General features: G+C 36.4%; 1 protein-coding gene across 27 annotated transcripts in view; it reads right to left on the minus strand.

Moving 5' to 3' along the window:
* Positions 1-19,689, minus strand: part of SCMH1 (Scm polycomb group protein homolog 1) — a 187,765-nt gene that overhangs the window by 100,016 nt on the left and 68,060 nt on the right. For all 27 annotated transcript variants that reach the window (XM_023258555.2, XM_023258556.2, XM_023258554.2 and 24 more), the window contains one exon: positions 6,489-6,723. In XM_023258555.2, the coding sequence (XP_023114323.1) occupies positions 6,489-6,723 (235 nt within the window). Of the gene's footprint in view, positions 1-6,488; positions 6,724-19,689 lie in introns of those variants that run through there.

Consider the following 19,689-nt stretch of genomic DNA (forward strand, 5'->3'; position numbering starts at 1 on the left):
AGGCTCCAGGCTCTGAGCCATCAGCCCAGAGCCCGACGCGGGGCTCGAACTCATGGACTGCGAGATGGTGACCTGAGCTGAAGTCGGACGCCCAACCGACTGAGCCACCCAGGCGCCCCTGAATTTTTTTTCTTTGAATAGGTCAGTTAAGACTATTTATATTTATTAATATAAATCACACATTTGGTTTCAACCCTGTCACATTAGGTTTTATTTACTGTGCTTTCCATATTTAGTTCATCTCCTTCTCTGTGTGGTCTGTTTCTTGATCTTTTTGCTCCTTTGTTATTAAGGAAGTTCTGGAATTTTATTTTAGTAGTTACCTTTATACTAACATATTTTATAGTATCCTTAATCTACCTTTTCCTCATTTAGGCTTCTATTTGGTTTATCAGTTTTAGGTGATATCCTTTGATTCCATCTAAGGATATTACAGGAGGGAGGAAGTTTGCTTCCTGCTTCTGGTGTGAATGCTTGGTGGGATCCTGCAGCAATCCCACCTTCTCTCTTGACCATATTCTGCAGTTCACAACAGCCAGTAATATCAGTAGCCAGCACCACGACCACCACCACCTTGCTCCACTTAAATGGCTTTATAGCACTCCAGAGAGACATCTCTCCATGAACAGCTTTCCCCAGAGGCACCCCTGAAGGCAAATTTCTAGCAAGGTCCACTCTGTGGCACCACAGTGACTTCTCTCGTACAGTGAGCCCACAGCTGCGTCCCCTCCAACAAGGTCTACATCTCAGCCCTGAGGATGGGAGAGGGGAGGCTCCTCCTTGGGCCCTCTATCTCAGCTCCAGTGTAGTGGTCTGCCCTTGCGTCTGCTCTTATATTCATTAGAGTTCTCTTTCCTTCTGACTAGCCAAACACACCAATACCCCAAGCCTGTGTTACAGTTAATAATTATATTAAACTTTCTGTGTTCAAATTACTGTGTAGGTTCTCTCTTTTCATTGGACCCAGACTGATACCATACTGTTCTATCCTATCTCCACCTTTGTTTTTGTCTTAGATTGATCATTCCTTGTTTGGATGAAGCTCTTTCTGTATGTAACTCATTCCTCCGGTAGGGCTTGGGTTACAGCATTTCCTAAGCTCCTGCATGCTGAACACATTTCAGTATAATCTCAATACCCAAAAAACAGCTTGTATAGATATAAAACCCCATGATCTTATTTTCTTTCCTTGAATTTCTTAAAAACACCACTCTACTTTGTCTTGCTTTGTACTTTGCTATAGCAAAGGATGATGCAAACTTGACTTTCTTTCCCTTGTAAATAATTTGGCCTTTTTTCTGGAGGCTTAGAGGAAATTTTTCTTTATTCTTAGAATGTAATAGTTTTACTAGAATAGATCTTAGAGTAACCAATCTGAATCAATTTTCAAAATAGAAGTTTGGGTTTTAATTTTTGAAAAATTTAAGTATTAATTCTGGTTCATTGCTTTGTTTATCTTCTTCAGAGACTCCAATAATACATGCATACATACATTTACACATACACATTGAATCTTTGTTGACTATGTTCTATATCCAACAGTTCCTTTCTGATACTTTTTAACCTTTTCTAATACTTATTTTTATTCTCTTGGCTGTTTTTATTTCTCTTCTCAATGTCCCTTATTACATTTTCAGTTAAACCTGGAATTGAGTCAATTGAGATTATTTTGTCTTTCTTCAATTTTTTTCTTGAGTTTGGACAATTCCATTTTTACATCTTCCTGTCTATTGTGCATTTCTAGTCTGACTTTTAAAATTTATGATTCATGGTATTTTTTTCATATCTGTCAATACTTGTTTAATTCAAGTTGGGTTGTTGTGCAATAGTTTTCTTCTGGTTAGTCACTGATTTTGGCAGAATTTTTAACAGTTAAAATGGTTTTAGCCTCATCTTTGCTTTTTGTCAGATAGAAGCTTTTTATAGGTGTCGACTGCTATTTCCTAATCATTTGAGATGTCTGATATTTTCCTGGACCAGCAAAAACAGGAGGTTCTATTTTGGCAGGGATCTCGGGTTATGAATTTTCTGTTGACCTAATGAAATGCAGTTTCTTTAGTAGATGAGGCTGTTGGGATGGGAAGTGTCTGATGTGTCTTTTGGCTTTAAGATTCTCTTCTGTTTCTGTATAATTCTGAATTACAATCCCCTGCTTTTCCTTCAATATGTCTACCCTCCCCCAAAGGTAGTTGTCTTCTCAAGAGTGCTATCTCTAGTCCCTCAATCCAGACTTTCGAACCACTGGCTTCCTTTGGATTCCCCAGTAGGGAAGTAGGTCTTAGCTCTGTTCTCAGTATTTCCCACTCTAAATGGGCCTATATTTTCCTGGAGGTGATTTTGACTGTGTTAGGTCTCCACTGCCCTCTCCCTTTTAAATGCAATTTCTAACCACATAAAACTATTCATTCTGGTATGAGTCAGGTATTAGCTCTAATGGTTTCAGATCTTTATATCTGAAAATGTAATTAAAATCTGTGGTGTTCTTGACTCTCAGTTATGTTTAAACATGAATTAGGGGTGGTTTGGTTTCCTTTTGGATTTGTACATTTCTAGAGAAGTTACTGAAAGATTGATGTGAGGGTTAGGGGCACTGACATGCACCCCCTCATGCAGTCAAAAATTGCGTAGAATCTTTGACTTCCCCCAAACTTTACTAATAGCCTACTGTTGACCAGAAGCCTTAATGATAATGTGAAGAGTTGATTAACACATATTTTGTGTGCTATATGTATTATATAGTGTATTCTTATAATAAAGGAAGGTAGAAAGAAGAAAATGTTACTAAGAAAATATTAAGGAAGAGAAAATACATTTATAGTACTGTACTGTATTTACAGAAATAAATTTGTGTATAAGTGGAGCTGTGTAGTTCAAGCCTGTGTTGTTCAAGGGTCAACTCTACTTTTTAATAGCCTATCAAGATGTTTCCAAATAGCAATTCATCAAGCAGGTTGAGAACAATACAATACTATTTAGCTATAAAAAGGAATGAAGAATATCTCCATGCTACTAAGAAGTCATCTTTAGGGTATTTCATTAAGTGGCAAAAAGTAAGGTTAAGACCAATATGTATAGTATGCTGTCATTTATATAAGAAGGTGGGAAATACCTTATGTATTTTGTACACACACAGACACACACACAGGATATTTGTATTTTTAAAAAATGGGAATATAGACAGGGGCTACCTATGGCAGAAGAAGGGAAGAAAGTGAAGGCGATTTCTCTTAATATACTTCCCTTTACAGATTTGACTTTAAGAATGATGTGTATCACATATACATTTATAAAGAAAAATTTCCAAGAAGCAATCTCTAAAAATAAAAAACAATACAACAAATGAACCCAGGTTTATACCAAGTTGGTGGCACTGCCACCCAGAGAGAAACTAATCCAAGCAAACTTATAATATATTGACTATCCTTCATTGGAGGGTAGGAAAACAAGAAATGCAAGTAACTCAAACACCGTCAGTAATGATAATGGTGGTCAGTGTTGCTACTGTGATTCTGAGACTGTTGTCCTGTGTACTATAATAGGATAGAACAACTGAGTTATTTTGCTAGTGACATGGAGAACTAGGGTTTTGTTGTGGTATAAAGGAGATACAGATTAAAGACAGCAAAGATAAAGTAAATAAAAGCACCATTTGTCCTGAACTTTAGTACAAAGTATCAATATGAACTAATGATTTTCTCTTAATAATAATAATAGTAACAGTAATAATAACAATAAGGCAGTTCCTATCTCTCTATATCAAAAAGTAGTAGAAAGAATGACCAACCCAGTAGCACTGAGTACTCTAGGATTCAGATAATAGTCTCTAAATACCATTTTCCACTAAGAAGAACCGGAAGAACTGGGCATCTAAAAGAAACAGCTGATTCCATATTTGAGGCAGATAATTTAAAAGATGAGCCTGGCACTTGTTGAGATGAGCACTGGACATTATTATATGTAAGTGATGAATCACTGGGTCCTACTCCGGGAACCAATACTACATTGTATGTGAACTAACTTGAATTAAAAAAAAAAAAAAAAAAAAAAAAAGATGAGTCTGGAAGATTTTGAAATTTCAAAAATCCAACACAGCTATCAAACAATGAAGTGTCAGAAGACTGGATGCCTGGGTGGCTCAGTCCATCAAGCACCCGACTCATGATCTCAGGATCATGAGATCGAGAACCTTGTCGGGCTCTGCACTGGGTGTGGAGCCTGCTTGAGATTCTCACTCTCTCTCCCTCTACCCTCCCCCGCTGCACTGTGCTGCCACTGGTGCACTCTCTCTCTCTCTAAAAAAGAAAAGAAAAGAAAAGAAAAGAAAAGAAAAGAAAAGAAAAGAAAAGAAAAGAAAAGAAAAGAAAAGAAAAGAAAAGAAAAGAAAAGAAAAGAAAAGAAAAGAAAAGAAAAAGAAAAGAAAAGGAAAAAAAAAGTGTCAGGAAACCATTTGATGAGGCTCCTATGCAGCCGATGGGACAAATTAAGAATCAGTAAGGACAATTAGTGTAATGGAATGAAACATGTCAAATATATAAGAATCCTTGGGTTTATGATACTAAGTAACAATAACAACAAAAACGTCCTTAAATATTTTTGGAGGATGGTAGTAAACTAATTCATTATTTTGAAAATTGGTAAAGAATCAAGCATTTAAGCTTTCTTCCATGAACTATAACCTCACAATAACCAAAAATGTGATGGAAGTTTAATAGATATATTCCATTTAATTTATGTGGACAGAACTGTAAGATTAAAATTTCCCATTTTGCAACCATAATGAATTGATTGCTCTATATCAGGAGTCAGCAAATTATAGCCAGCAGGCCAGTCATCTGTTTTTGTAAATATAAGATTTTATTGGAACACAGCCTTGCCCATGTATTTATGTATTGTCTGTGGCTATTTTTGTATTACAATGACAAAGCTGACTAGTTGTAACAGAGAATGTATGGCCCATAAACCTGAAAGATTTACTGTCTAACTCTTTAAGAAAATCTGTCAACCCTTGATCTAGACCACAAGCAGTAACAGCTGCTACATTATAAAATGAGAGAAATGAGACCATATATATATATATCCTTCCCAATAGAAGTAAACACCACTACCTATGAAATGTTCTTATGAAAAAATTGAACCTGAACCTGATCAAGCCTCAAGATCTAGCTGACAATTTCTAGAAAAGAGAGAACATGGAAATGTGTCAAATGTTACCATAGAGATACAATCAGCAAAATCTAATTGTGGGAGATAATTAAAGACAAATTACTTAGATTTTTCAACAAATAAATTGCAAGAAAAAAATAAGAGAGAAAGAGAACCCATAGATTAAAAGAGACTTAAAGGACATGTCAACCAAGTGCAATATGTGCATCTTATTTGAATCCTGATTCAAAGGAACTAATAAAGAGAAAGAGAGAGGAGACAGACAGACAGACAACAGGGAAAATTTAAACACTGAGTAAATATTAGTTGGTATTAAGGAATTATCGTTAGTTTATAAACACATGATAATGTTATTATGATTGTTTTAAAAATATTATCTACGAGACATAGATACCAAATATTTAATGACAGAATGATACTATGTTGGGGCAACAGGGCAGGAGGGGGCAGGAAATATGTGCAGATACAAATAAAACATGATCGATTATGTGTTGATAATTATCAAGGATAATTATCCTTGTACATGGACAATCATTGTGCTATTCTTGTGACTTCTGTATGTGTTTGGAATTTTATTACAAATAAATTTTTTAAATGGGGGATAATTCAGTAACCACCTGGGGATTTCCTGCAAATGTCATCTGTCCTCTAATGCTCAATTAATTTAGCACAACCCCCTGAGGGGAACATAGCCCACAGCTCATAACCCATCTCTCTCTATTCTCTGTTGAGACTCCTTGCAATAGTGACTGATAGTAACTGATGAGATGGGCTGAGTCACTTATACTGAGGGGAAAAAACAAAAAGATAAATCTGATCTTGAGAAGAAAATTCTAGTGGGGTTATTAGTTTAAGTAAAATAACACATTTTACTTAACAACTGATTCAAAGTGAGAAAATTACAAGGACCAAGTGAGAATTTAAGGAAAAGGAGATAAGGAACCTCTGTATCAGTCATCTTGTTACTGAAAGATTTTTCTCTCACCTCTGGTTATCCTTGTAGGATTTGGTAAAATCCTTTATGGTTTTTTGAGGCAGGCTAAATGGTAAAACCTCCTTCCACTCTCTCAGGGTAACTGGGAACTGATGAAAGGTGTGGTTTCGAGTTAGAAAAAGGAGAGCTTAAGAAATAAGCTTGGATATCATAAGTTAATGCAGAGATGGACATGTCCATATTTTATAGCACATTTCATTTTGGTAGGCCTTTTCTTTTGGCCATATGAAAGAGAAGAATAGGCAGGGGACCCTAGGCTTTCCTGTAACAGGATGTAGCATTCTGGGAAGATAACTAATTGGCTAAGGAAGGCTTGGGTCTAGTTACTTACCCAGAGGGGGCTGCAGCATACCCCCATTCTTCTCACAGTTCCCAATAGGCTGGATTTCAGATGAGTCAACCAGCCGCCAGAAGTCATTCTTGTTGTCACTGCCATCAAGGCGAAGGCGGAGCCGGGCACCTGTCAGTCCAACTACTGTCGCAATACACGTGGATGTGGTATTTCTGGGGTCCTGTGCTTCCAATTTCATGCTGATCTTGAACTCGTTGCTTGGAGGTGTGTAGGACTGAGAAAAACAAGCCATGGGGATTAGGCAGACTAAGAGTATAAGGCATTTTCAGTAAAGATGTTAAGAGATGGAGCCTGAAAATTTAATGCTTTGTACTGAAATTGGTTACAGTGGGGCCCAGGACAAGCACCTTGAACTATTCCCTGATACTTAGGAAGGATTTCATGTAAAAGAAACACTGGAAGGTAAGATGAAGGGGAAAAAATTTACTTTCCACAAAAGCACCAAATATTGACTCACACCAGTAAGAAAAGCACAGCAGTGTCTCAAATGGTCCTGACTTAAATGCTTCTTCATCCTGTCTTCTCTAACATCCTAACTCTCCAGGTGTTCATAACATTTTCTTCTCAGAAATCATCCTATTACACTTGCACGTCCTTAATGTCTCTTCATGGAGCGTTTCAGTATGCAGGTTTGTGTAATCATCACACAGACCCAAAGACTATTTTTCTTATTTTGACATTAACTTAGAAATCAATTCACAGTTTTAAAAACAATTTTAAGTTATAATTGACATGCCATAAACTATACACTTTGTTAAATCTTGACATACGTATACACCCATGACACCATATATATCACATATACCTTGAAACCATCATCATAATCAAGATAATGAACATGGACACACTCCCAAGTTTTTTCATGTCCCTTTATAATTCTTCTGTCTGGTCCTTCCCAGACCCCTGTCCCCAGGCAAACATTGATTACTTTCTCTCACTGTAGATTGACTGGTTTGCATTTCTTCCTCTTAAGTGGAATCAGAATAAACTCTGTTTGTGTTTGTCTAGCTTCTTTCACCCAGCATAATTATTCTGATATTCATCCCTATTGTTGAATGTATCAATAACTCATTTAAAAAAATTTTTTTTTTTAGAATGAAATCTGGCCATTTGTAGCAACGTGGATGGAACTGGAGGGTGTTATGCTAAGTAAAATAAGTCAGGCAGAGAAAGACAGATATCTTATGTTTTCACTCCTATGTGGATCCTGAGAAACTTAACAGAAGACCAAGGGGGAGGGGAAGGGGGAAAAAAAAGTTACAGAGAGGGAAGGAGGCAAACCATAAGAGACTCTTAAATACTGAGAACAAACTGAGGGTTGATGGGGGTTGGGGGAGAGGGGAAATTGGGTGATGGGCATCGAGGAGGGCACCTGTTGGGGTGAGCACTGGGTGTTGTATGGAAACCAATTTGACAATAAATTATATAAAAATAAAAATTAATTTTTTTAAATATATACTCCATTTTTTTTAAACACTTTATTTTTTCAAAGCAGTTTTAGGTTCAGAAGAAAACCGACAGGAAGGTAAAGAGATTTCCCATATATACTCAGCCCCAACACATGCATAGTCTCCCCTGTTATCGACACCCCTCACCACAGTGGTACATTTGTTACAAATGATGAACTTATATTGACACATCATAATTATCCAAAGTCCACACGTCACATTAGGATTCTCTCCTGGTGTTGTACCTTCTGTGGGTTTGGTCAAATGTATAATGGCGTGTGTTTATCATTATAGGATCATACAAAATAGTTTAACTGTCTTAAAAATCCTCGGTGTTCTGTCAATTCATCCCTCACTCACCCACCCACTGGCAGCCACTGATCTTCTTAGGGTCTCTATAGTTTTGCAGCCTTTTCAGGCTGGCTTCTTTCCGTCAGTAATAGGCATTTAAGTTTCCTCCATGTCTGCTCATGGCTTGATAGCTCATTTCTTTTTAGGGCTTATATTCAGTTGTTTGACTATACCACATTTTTTTCATTCACCTACTGAAGGACATCTTGGTTGCTTCCAAGTTTTGGCAGTTATGAATAAAAGTGCAACAAACATCTACGTGCAGGTTTTTTTTGCTGGTGTTAAGTTTTTAAGTCATTTGAGTAAATACCAAAGAATATGGTTGCTCGATCTCATAGTAAGAGTATGTTTTGTTTCGTAAGAAATCACCACACTATCTTACAAAAATGGTTATGCAATTTCGCGTTACCACAATAAACGAATTCCTGTTGCCCACATCCTTGCTCACATTTGTCGGTATCAGTGTTTTCTGGATTTTGGCCATTCTAATAGGTGTGTAGTGGCATCCCACTACTGTTAATTTGTACTTCTCTGTTGACATATGATGTGGAGTATCTTTTCACATGCTTTTTTTGTCATCTGCATGTCCTCTTTCGTGAGAAGTCTAAGATCTTTGGCCCATTTTTTAAATCAAGTTGTTTCATTTCTTGACACTTTAAGTGTGCTTTGCAGATTTTGGATAACATTCCTTTACCAGATATGCCTTTTCCAAATATTTTCTCCCAGTCTGTGGCTTGTCCTCTTATTCTCTTGACAGTGTCATTCACGGAGGCAGGTTTCAATTTTAACGAAGTCCAGCTTATCAATGATTTCTTTTATGGATCATGTCTTTAGTGTCATATCCAAAAAGTCATTGCCACACCCAAGGTCATCTTGTTTTTCTCCTAGGTTATCTTCTAGTTTTATAGTTTTGGGTTATATATTTAGTCTGTGGTCTGTTTTGCACTAACTTTTGTGAAGGATATAAGGTTTCAGTCTAGGTTCCTTTTTTTTTTTTTTTTTTTTTTTTTTTTTTTTTTTTTTTTTTTTTTTTTTTTTTTTTTTATGTGGCTGTCCAGTTAAGCACTATTTGCTGAAAAAACTATCTTAGGTCCATGGTATTGTCTTTGCTCCTTTGTCAAAGATCAGTTGCCTATACTTATGTGGGGGCTATTCCTTGGCTCTCTGTTCTGTTCCATTGATCCATCTGGTTCTTCTTTTGCAAACAGCACACTGTCTTGATTCCTGTTTCTTTATAGTGAGCCTTGAAGTCGGGTGGTGTCAGTCCCCCAACCCTGTTCTCCTTCAATACTGTGTTGGCTATTCTAGATCTTCACCTCTCCATGTAAACTCTAAAATCAATTTTTCCACAAAATAACTTGCTGTAATTTTCATTAGGCTTGCACTGAATCTATAGATCATGATGGGAAGAACTGACATCTTCACAATATTGAATCTTCCTGTTCTTGAACATGGACTATTTTTCCGTTTTTTGTTTTTGTTGTTCATTGGTTTCACCAGATTTTGTAGTTTTCCTCATACAAAGCTTGTATATATTCTGTTAGATTTATACTTAAGTGCTTCATTTTTGGAGGTCCTCAATGGTACTGTATTTTTAATTTCAGAATCCACTTGTTCATTACAGTATAAAGGAAAGCCACTGACTTTATTAACCTTGTATCCTGAAACCTTGCTGTAATTGCTTATTAATTCCAGGGTTTTTTTTTTTTTTTTTGTCAATTCAGATTTTCTACAAAGACAATCATGTCATCTGCAAACAAAGAGTTTTATTTTTTCCTTCCTAAGCTGTATACCTTTTATTTCCTTTTCTTGTCTTTTTGCAGTATCTAAAACTTCCACTATGATACTGAAAAACAGAGGTGAGAGGAGACATCTTGCCTTTTTCCTGATCTTAGTGGGAAAGCTTCTAGTTTCTCACCATTAAGTATGATGCTGGCTATAAGATTAGTAGATAGTATCTCTCAGCATAACTATTCTGATAGTCATCCTATTGCTGAATGCATTAATAATTCATTTCTCTTTATTGCTGAGTAGTAAATCATGTTGATAAACATTTGGGGTGTTTCCAGTTTTTTTTAAATGTTTGAGAGAGAAAGAGAGAGAGCGAGCACAGGGGAGGGCAGAGAGAGAAAGTGGGAGAGAGAGAATTCCAAGTGCAGAGCCTAAAGGAGGGCTCAATCCCACAAACCATGAGATCATGATCTGAGCTGAAACCAAGAGTCAGATGCTCAACTGACTGAGCCATCCAGGCATCCCGTTTTTTGTTTTTTTTTTTTGTTTTTTGTTTTTTCCAGTTTTTGATGATTACAAATAAATTGTTAATGAATGCCCATGTATAAATCTTTGTATGGGAATAGATTTTCTTTTCTCTTGGGTAAATATCTAAAGGTGAAATGGATGGATCATATGGGAGGTATTTATTTTTTAACTCACATACCAGAAAATTTACCTTTTTATAGTATATACCTTGGTAGTTTTTTTAGTATATTCATAGAGTTGTGCAAACATCACTCAATTTAAATTTAGAACATTTTCATCATCCCCAAAAGAATTCCCATACCCATTAGCAGTCTCTCCCCATTCAGCCCTCAGCCCAGTCTAGAAACGATTAATCTTCTGTTTCTATGGATTAAAGGTTTAATATAAATGGAATTATACAGTATGTGAGTGGTTCCTTCCTTCACTTAGCATAATGTTTTCAAGGTTAATGTGTGTTGTATTTCATTCATTTTCACTGATGAGTAATATTCCATTGTGTGAATATACTACATTTTGCTTAACCATTCATCAATTTATGGACACTGAGTTTTCTCTTTTTGGCTATTATGTATAATGATACCATTTGTGTATAAGTTTTGTGTGGTCATGTGTTTTCCTTACCTAGGAGTGGGAATCCTGGTTCATGTGCTAATTCTATGTTTAACATTTTGAGTAGCTTCTAAACTGTTTTCTAACATGATTACAACATTTTACAATGGTTCCAATTTCTTCATATCCTCACCATCCTTGTTACTGTCTGCCTTTTTATCATTTATTTAACTTATTTATTACTGTTTATTTATTTCTGAGAGAGAGACAGAGTGAGAGCCAGAGAGGGGCAGAGAGAGAGGGCAACACAGAATCTAAGGCAGGCTTCAGGCTTCGAGTCATCTGCCCAGAGCCTGATTAGGGGCTCGAACTCACGAACAGCAATATAATGACCTGAGCCGAAGTCAGACACTCAACCAACTGAGCCACCCAGGTGCCCCATGGTCTTTTTAATTTCAACTATCCTAGTAGATATGAAGTGGTATCTCACAGCACTTTTCATTTGCATTTCCCTCAAGATTAATGATATTAAGCATCTGTTATGTGCTTATTGGCCAGTTGTGTATATTTGGAGAAATATCTATTGAAATTTTTTGCCCATTTAAAAATTAGGTTGTCTTTGCCCATTTAAAACTTAGGTTGTCTTATTAATTTATTTTCTTTTTAAATTTTTTTTCAACGTTTATTTATTTTTGGGACAGAGAGAGACAGAGCATGGAAGGGGCAGAGAGAGAGGGAGACACAGAATCGGAAACAGGCTCCAGGCTCTGAGCCATCAGCCCAGAGCCCGACGCGGGGCTCGAACTCCTGGACTGGAGATTGTGACCTGGTTGAAGTCGGACGCTTAACCGACTGCGCCACCCAGGCGCCCCTCTTATTAATTTAAAAATTAGGTTCTTCAGGGGCACCTGGGCGGCTCAGTCAGTTAAGCGTCTGACTTCGACTCAGGTCATGATCTCGCGGTTTGTGGTTTTGAGACCCGTGTCTGGCTCTGAGATCCTGCTTCGGATTCTGTGTCTCCCTCTCTCTCGGCCCCTCTCCCGCTTCTTCTCTCTCTCTGTCTCTCAAAAATGAATAAATGTAAAAGAAAAAATTAAAAAATTTTGGTTCTTCATATATTCTAGATACAAGTTCCTTATCAGATACATGATTTGTGAACATTTTCTCCCACTTTGTGGGTCATCTTTTCACTTTCTTGATAGTGTTCTTGGAAGCACAATTTTTTTAATTTTTATGAAGTCTAATCTATCTAGTTTTTCTTTTGTGGCTTGTGCTTTTGGTGCCATATCTAAAAAACCATTGCCTAATCCAAGGGCATGAAGATTTACTCCTATGTTTTCTTCTAAGAGTTCTATAGTTTTAGCTCTTACATTTAGGACTATCAGCTACTTGAACTTAATTTTTGTATATGGTATGGAGGTAGGGTGCAACTACATCCTTTTGTATGTGCATATCCAATTCTCCCCGCAGTAGTTATTAAAAATCCCAGTTAACTTGGGGCGCCTGGGTGGCGCAGTCGGTTAAGCGTCCGACTTCAGCCAGGTCACGATCTCGCGGTCCGTGAGTTCGAGCCCCGCGTCAGGCTCTGGGCTGATGGCTCGGAGCCTGGAGCCTGTTTCCGATTCTGTGTCTCCCTCTCTCTCTGCCCCTCCCCCGTTCATGCTCTGTCTCTCTCTGTCCCAAAAATAAATAAAAAACGTTGAAAAAAAAATTAAAAAAAAATCCCACTTAACTTTGTCCAAAATCAATTAAGCATAAATGTATGAGTTTATTTCCAGACTCTCAAGTCTAATCCAGTGACGTATAAGTCTGTCTTTATGCCAGTACCACAATGTCTTGAGTACTGTAGCTTCATAGTAAGTTTTGAAATCAGGAAATGTGAGTTCTCTACCTTTGTTCTTCCTTTCCAACATTGTTTTGGCTATTTTGGTTCCCTTGTGTTTCTTTATGGATTTTAGAATCAACTTGTCAATTTCTGCAACATAGGCACCTGGGATTTTGATAGGAATTACATCAAATTGTTAGATTAATTAGGAGAGCACTACTGTCAGCTATGTGATTTGCCAATATTTTCCAAGACTATGGCTTATATTTCCTTCTTTTACCAGTGTCTTTTGAAGGGCAGATGTCCTTAACTTTGACAAAATCTGCTTTATGATTTATGTCAGTTTTTCATGTTTGTCAGTTTATTCTTATTTTTTTTTCTGCTATTATAAATGAGAGTTTCTCTTCCATTATGTCTTCTATTAAGTTACTTTTAACCATGTTACTGAGGTATAAACATTTTTTTTTTTCAGGTTAAAGATGTATTATTCAATTCCTAATTTAGTGATTTTTTTTTTTTTTTGGCTCAGTAGTCTGTTGTTGAAGTTTGTTTTTGCGAAACTGTATCTTAAAAAACTTTTTAAAAATGTTTGTTTTTGAGAGAGAGAGAGACAGAGAGTCGAGCACGAGCAGGGGCAGAGAGAGAGGGAGGCACAGAATCTAGGCTCTAGGCTCTGAGCTGTCAGCACCAAAGAGATTTGGAGCTCGAACTGACGAGCTGTGAGATCATGACCTAAGCCAAAGTCGGACGCTTACCTAACTAAGCCACCCAGGTGCTCTGCCAAACCATATTTTAAAGTATGTTTTCACCAGTAGTTTATGAAAGTTCCATTTACTCCACATCCTTGCCACTATTAGGTATGGTCAGTCCTTTCTATCAGAGACATTTAAATAAGTGTATAAATAAATGTATAGAGATAGCTCATTATGATTTTGCTTTGTATTTCCCTAATAAAAATGTTAACCATCAATTCATGTACTTATTTGCTACCCACATATTTTCTTTAGTGGTTGCTTTACTCTTTCAATCTGAATCCCTTTCCTTCCTCCCTCGCTCCCTCCCTTCCTCCTTTCCATCCTTTGTTTTGTTTTTTTGTTTTGGCCTGGTCACATTGGTAGTACAATGTTGAATGGAAGTGGTAAAAGCAGACATCCTTGTCTTATTCTTGATGTTAAGGGGAAAACGTTTAAACTTTTACCATTAAGTATGATAACTATAAGTTTTTCATAGATGCCTTTTAGGATTTAGGAAATTCCCTTCTATTTCTTGTTGTGAGAGTCTTGATTTGTAACGGACATTGGATTTGGTCAATGCTTTTTGTGCATCTATTGAGATGATCATACTTTTTCTTCATTAGTATGTTCACATGGTGAAACACTGATTGATTTTTGAATGTTTAATCAACCTAAAATTCTTGGAATTAAGCTCCACCTAGTCATGATGAATTACTATTATATATTGTTAAAATCAATTTCCTAGAATTTCCTTTAGATTTTTTACACATATCTTTATGTGGGATGTTGCTTTGTAGTTTTTTCTTTCAGTATCTTTACCTGATTTAGATATCAGAGTAATATTTGCTTCAAAGAATGATCTGGAATGTATTCCCTTTTCTTAAACTTTCTGGAAGAGTCTGTGTAGAATTTGTGTTACTTTCTCCTTAAATGTTTGGAAAAATTCACCAGTGAAGTCATCTGGGCCTGAAGTTTTCTTTGTGTGAAATTTCTTAACTACGAATTCAGCTTCTGTAACAGAAATAGTGCTGTTCAGATTTTCTTTAAGTGAACTTTGGTAACGTGTTATTCATGAAAATTATCCATTGCAACTAAGTTATCAAACTTAAAGGCATAAATTTGTTCGTAATATTCTTTTATTATCTTTTTAATATTTGTAGAATCAACAGTGATGTTACTCCTTCCAGTTCTGCTACTAGTAATCTGTGTCGTCTTTTCTTCTTGATTAATCTGGCTAGAAGTTCATCATTTCTATTGATCTTTGCAAAGACTCAGCTTTTGGCTTCAATGATTTTCGTGTTTTTTTTTGTTTTTGTTTTTTTTTTTATATCATTGGTGTATGCTCTAATTTTTATTACTTCCTTTTCTCTGCTTACTTTGGGGATAATTTGCTCTTTTTGTCCCCCTAGTTATTTAAAATGGAAGCTGAGGGGCGCCTGGGTGGCGCAGTCGGTTAAGCGTCCGACTTCAGCCAGGTCACGATCTCGCGGTCCAGGAGTTCGAGCCCCGCGTCGGGCTCTGGGCTGATGATAGCTCAGAGCCGGGAGCCTGTTTCTGATTCTGTGTCTCCCTCTCTCTCTGCCCCTCCCCCGTTCATGCTCTGTCTCTCTCTGTCCCAAAAATAAATAAACGTTGAAAAAAAAAATTTTAAATGGAAGCTGAAGTCACTAAATGAAACTTTTCTTCTTTTCTAGTATTGGTGTTTAGCACTATAAGCTCCTTGTAAGGACTGCCTTAGCAGCAATCCACAACTCTGAAATGTTCTATTTTCACTTCCATTTAGTTGAAAATATTGTTTAAAGTTTATTTATTTATTTTGGGAAAGAGAGCACAAATGGAGGAGGGGCAGAGAGAAGAGAAATCCAAGCAGGTTCCATGCTGTCAGTGCAGAGCCCAAATGCTGGCCTCAGTCTCACAACCCATGAGATCATGACCTGAGCCAAAATCAAGAGCGGGACACTTAATCAACTGGGTCACCCAGGCTCCCCTAGTTAAAAATACTTGTTAATGTCCCTTTTAATTTCTCCATACCCAAGGGGGTATTTAGAAATGTGTTACTTAGTTTCCAAATATTTAGAGATTTTCTGCTATTAATTTTTTATTTAACTTAGTGTACTTTTTATTACAGCCTTTTAAATTTACCAAAACTTATTTTATGGTCCAGAATATGACCTAACTTGGTAAACTGTGTGCACTTGAAAAGAATGTACACTCTACTGTTGCTGGGGATGCTCTATACCTGTCAATTAGGTCCAACTGACAAACACTGACAGTGTTGCCAATGTCTACTATTCACTTGCTGATTTCTTACTACTTGTTCTTTAATCATAGAGGGGAGTATTAGAACTCCCAACTACAAATAAATTTAGATTTATTCATTTCTCCTTACATTTCTATTTGCTTCACATAAAAATGTCTGACCACTTTCATGATGAAATTGCCTTTTTTTTTTTTTAAATCCCTGGTAGTATTCTTTACTCTGAGATATATTTTGATATTAACAGTCATTTTAGTTTTATTATGGCTAATGTCAGCAGAGTATATCATTTTCCATCCTTTTACTTTTAACCTGTTTATGTCTTTATATTTAAAGTATAATTTCTTGCAAGCAGTATACAACTGGGTCTGTTTTTTTTTTTTTTTCAATGTGACAATCTCAACCTTTTAACTGAGGCATTTAGACCATTTATAATTAATTTGATTACTGATATGGTTGGATTTAAGTCTACCATCTGCTATTTATTTTCTATTATTTTAGTAGTTGTTTTGGTCTTTATAGTAAACATGTTTACCTCATCAGTCTATTTTCAAGTATACTACTTCATGTAAAAGAATCTTACAGTAGTATATTTAAGATTTCTCCTCTACTGGGCATTTATGCTTTTGTTATACATTTTATTTATACATCTGTTATCACCTCAATAATGCAATATGATTATTACTGTTTACATAATTACCCTTTGTAGAGATTTAAATAAGAAAAAACATATGTTTTTACCCTTATGTATTTACATCTTATGTATTTACCCTTGTAATTACAATTTTTTTATTATTTTTTTTTTCACATTTATTTATTTATTTATGAGAGACAGAGAGAGAGCACAAGCGGAGGATGGGAAGGGAGAGAAGGAGACACAGAATCCGAAGCAGGGTGCAGTCTCCAAGCTGTCAGCACAGAGCCTGACATGGCACCCAAACTCACAAACCACGAGGTGATGACCTGAGCCGAAGTCGGACGCTCAACTGACTGAGCCACCCAGGTGCCCCACCCTTCTAATTACAATTACCAGGGATTTTCATTCCTTTTTATAGATCTGTAATTCTACCTGGTAATATTTTCCTTTTGCCTGACACACTTCCTTTAACATTTCTTGTATTGAGTCTTCTGGTGATTAATTCTTTTGGTTTTTGTATGTCTGAAAATATATTTTGCCTTTTGTTTTTGGAAGATCTTTTTAGTGGGTATAGAATGCTAGACTGACAGGTTTTGCTTTTGGTACTTTAAACATGTTATTCAACTTTCTTGTTTGCATTGTTTCTGACAAGAACATATAATGTCATTCTCATCTTAGTTTCCCTGTATATAAGGTGTCTTTCTTCTCTGGCTACTTTTAAGATGTTCTTTATCACTAGCTTTGAGCATTTATGATCATGTGTTAATGTAGTTTTCTTCTTGTCGTTGATTTGGGGGGGAGAAGGGGATTCACAGAGTTTCTTTAATCTGTGGATTTACAGTTTTCCTCAATTTTGGAAAATTTTTAGCCATTGTATCTTCAAGTACTTTTTCTGTCCCTCATCTCTATTCTCCTTTGGGCACTCTAATTACATGGTCTGCGAAGTTATCCCATAGAAACTGAAGTTATCCTTTGGCTCACTGATAATCTTTTTCATCTTTTGAGCATTCTTTTCTCTCATTGTGTTTCATGATAGTTTCTACTGCTATGTCTTCAAGTTTACCGGTCTTTTCTTCTGTCATTAATCTCATCCAGTGTATTTTTCATTTCGCACATAGTAGTTCAATATGAGTCTTTTTTTTTTTTTTATATCTTCTATGTCTCTGTTTAACTTTCAAACACATGGAATACAATTAAAATAACTGTTTTAATGTTTTTGTTTGCTATTCTAAGACCTATATAGGTTTTGAGTCTATTTCAATTGGTTGATTATTCTGCTCATGATGATTATGTTTTCCTGCCTCTTCTCATTCTTGGTAATCTTTCACTGGATGTCAGACATTTTGACTTTTAGCTGTTGGCTGCTGGATGTTTTTGCATTCCCTTATTATGCTTTGTTCTTCTTTTAATATACATTTTTATGATTTTTTAGTGACAGCTGTGTTTCTTTTTTTAATTTCTTTTTCTTTTTTTAAATTTATATCCAAGCTAGTTAATATACAGTGTAACAGTGGTTTCAGGAACCAAATTTAGTGATTCATCACTTACATGTAACACCCAGTGCTCATCCCAGCAAGTGCCCTCCTTACTGCCCACCACCCATTTAGCCCATCCCCCTACCCAACACCCCTCCAGCAACCCTCAGTTTGTTCTCTGTATTTAAGAGTCTCTTATGATTTGCCTTCCTGTTTTTATCTTATTTTTCCTTCCCTTCCCCTGTGTTCACCTATTCTGTTTCTTAAATTCCACATATGAATGAAATCCTATAATATTTATTTTCTGTGACTGACTTATTTTGCTTAGCATAACACATCCTAGTTTCATCCATGTTGTTGCAAATGGCAAGATTTTATTCTTTTTGAACACCAACAGTCCTATATATATATATATATATATATGTATATATATATATATATTACAATATATGTAACATATATCACATCCTGTTTTGTGCTTTGTTCTTAGATGCACTTAAATTACCTGCAAACAGTTTGATCATTTTGAGTCTTGCTTTTATGATGTGTTAGGCAGGTCCAGAGAAGTGCTCATTCTAAGGCTAATTATTCCCCGCTACTAAGATCTTCCCAAGTTTTCCACCTTATGCCACATGAATTATGAGATTTTCCAGTCTAACTGGTGGAATCAGGCATTATTTCCAGCCCTGTGGGAGTGTTAGATTCTGTTCCTTCTATAGATCTGATGGTTTTTCTCTTGGCTTTAGGTCGTTTCCTCATATGCATACATGGAACAACAACAGCACTTTGCTGAATACTTGAAGAGGGCTCTCTGCAGATCCCTGTGGTTTTCTTTCTGTGCAGCTCTCTCCTCGTAGGCATTCTGTCCTACAAATTCTAGCCACCTTGGTTTCCCCTCTTAGCTCCAACCATTCAAATTAGGGATTCTGCTGGGTTCCACCCTAGGCTCCCCTTCTCTGGACCATGGTCTCAAAACTCTCTTAAGGGAGTAAGCTGGGAAATCATAAGAGGCTCAACTCATTGTTTTTCATCTCTCGGAGATCACTGTGCTTATCTGCCTGATCTTCAGTAACTTGAAAACCACTGTTTAATATAATACTCTGTCCTTTTATTATTATTTCAGGTGAGAGTATGGATTTAGTCCCTATTATTTCAAATGAGCAGAAGTCCTGGATTTGTATTTTTATTTAGAGCACAGACAAAATTCAAAGTGAAATGTTGACAATTTGAGGAAATAAACACTGAAGAATAAAGGGAGGGAAGTATACATAATTTCCTGATGTTTAGCTCTGTTTAGCAGCAGTACACTTCTTTGCTTACCAGCCTATCATGTGCTGATATAGTCAACATTATCTGTGCATTGCGTGCAACACTTAATCCTATGTGGGAAGCTCTGAATGACCTCTAATAAGGTCCTAACATACTCTCCAATGGAACTCAGTGCCAGCATTCTTATGAAAATGTGGCAGGGGTGCTGTGTATAGAGAAAGGAATACTGACCGACTTTCAAGAACTGTCTAAGGGATATAACTGTCTCCTCTCTGTCTGAATTAGGAACTATTTTAAAAAACAAAAAACAAAAAACAACCAGCTACTATTCTCAGTAACAAAACATATCCTCAAGGAGGCGAAGAAAGGAAAAGGT

This window comes from Felis catus, chromosome C1 (genome assembly GCF_018350175.1).
Source record: "Felis catus isolate Fca126 chromosome C1, F.catus_Fca126_mat1.0, whole genome shotgun sequence".
Classification (NCBI taxonomy): domain Eukaryota; kingdom Metazoa; phylum Chordata; class Mammalia; order Carnivora; family Felidae; genus Felis; species Felis catus.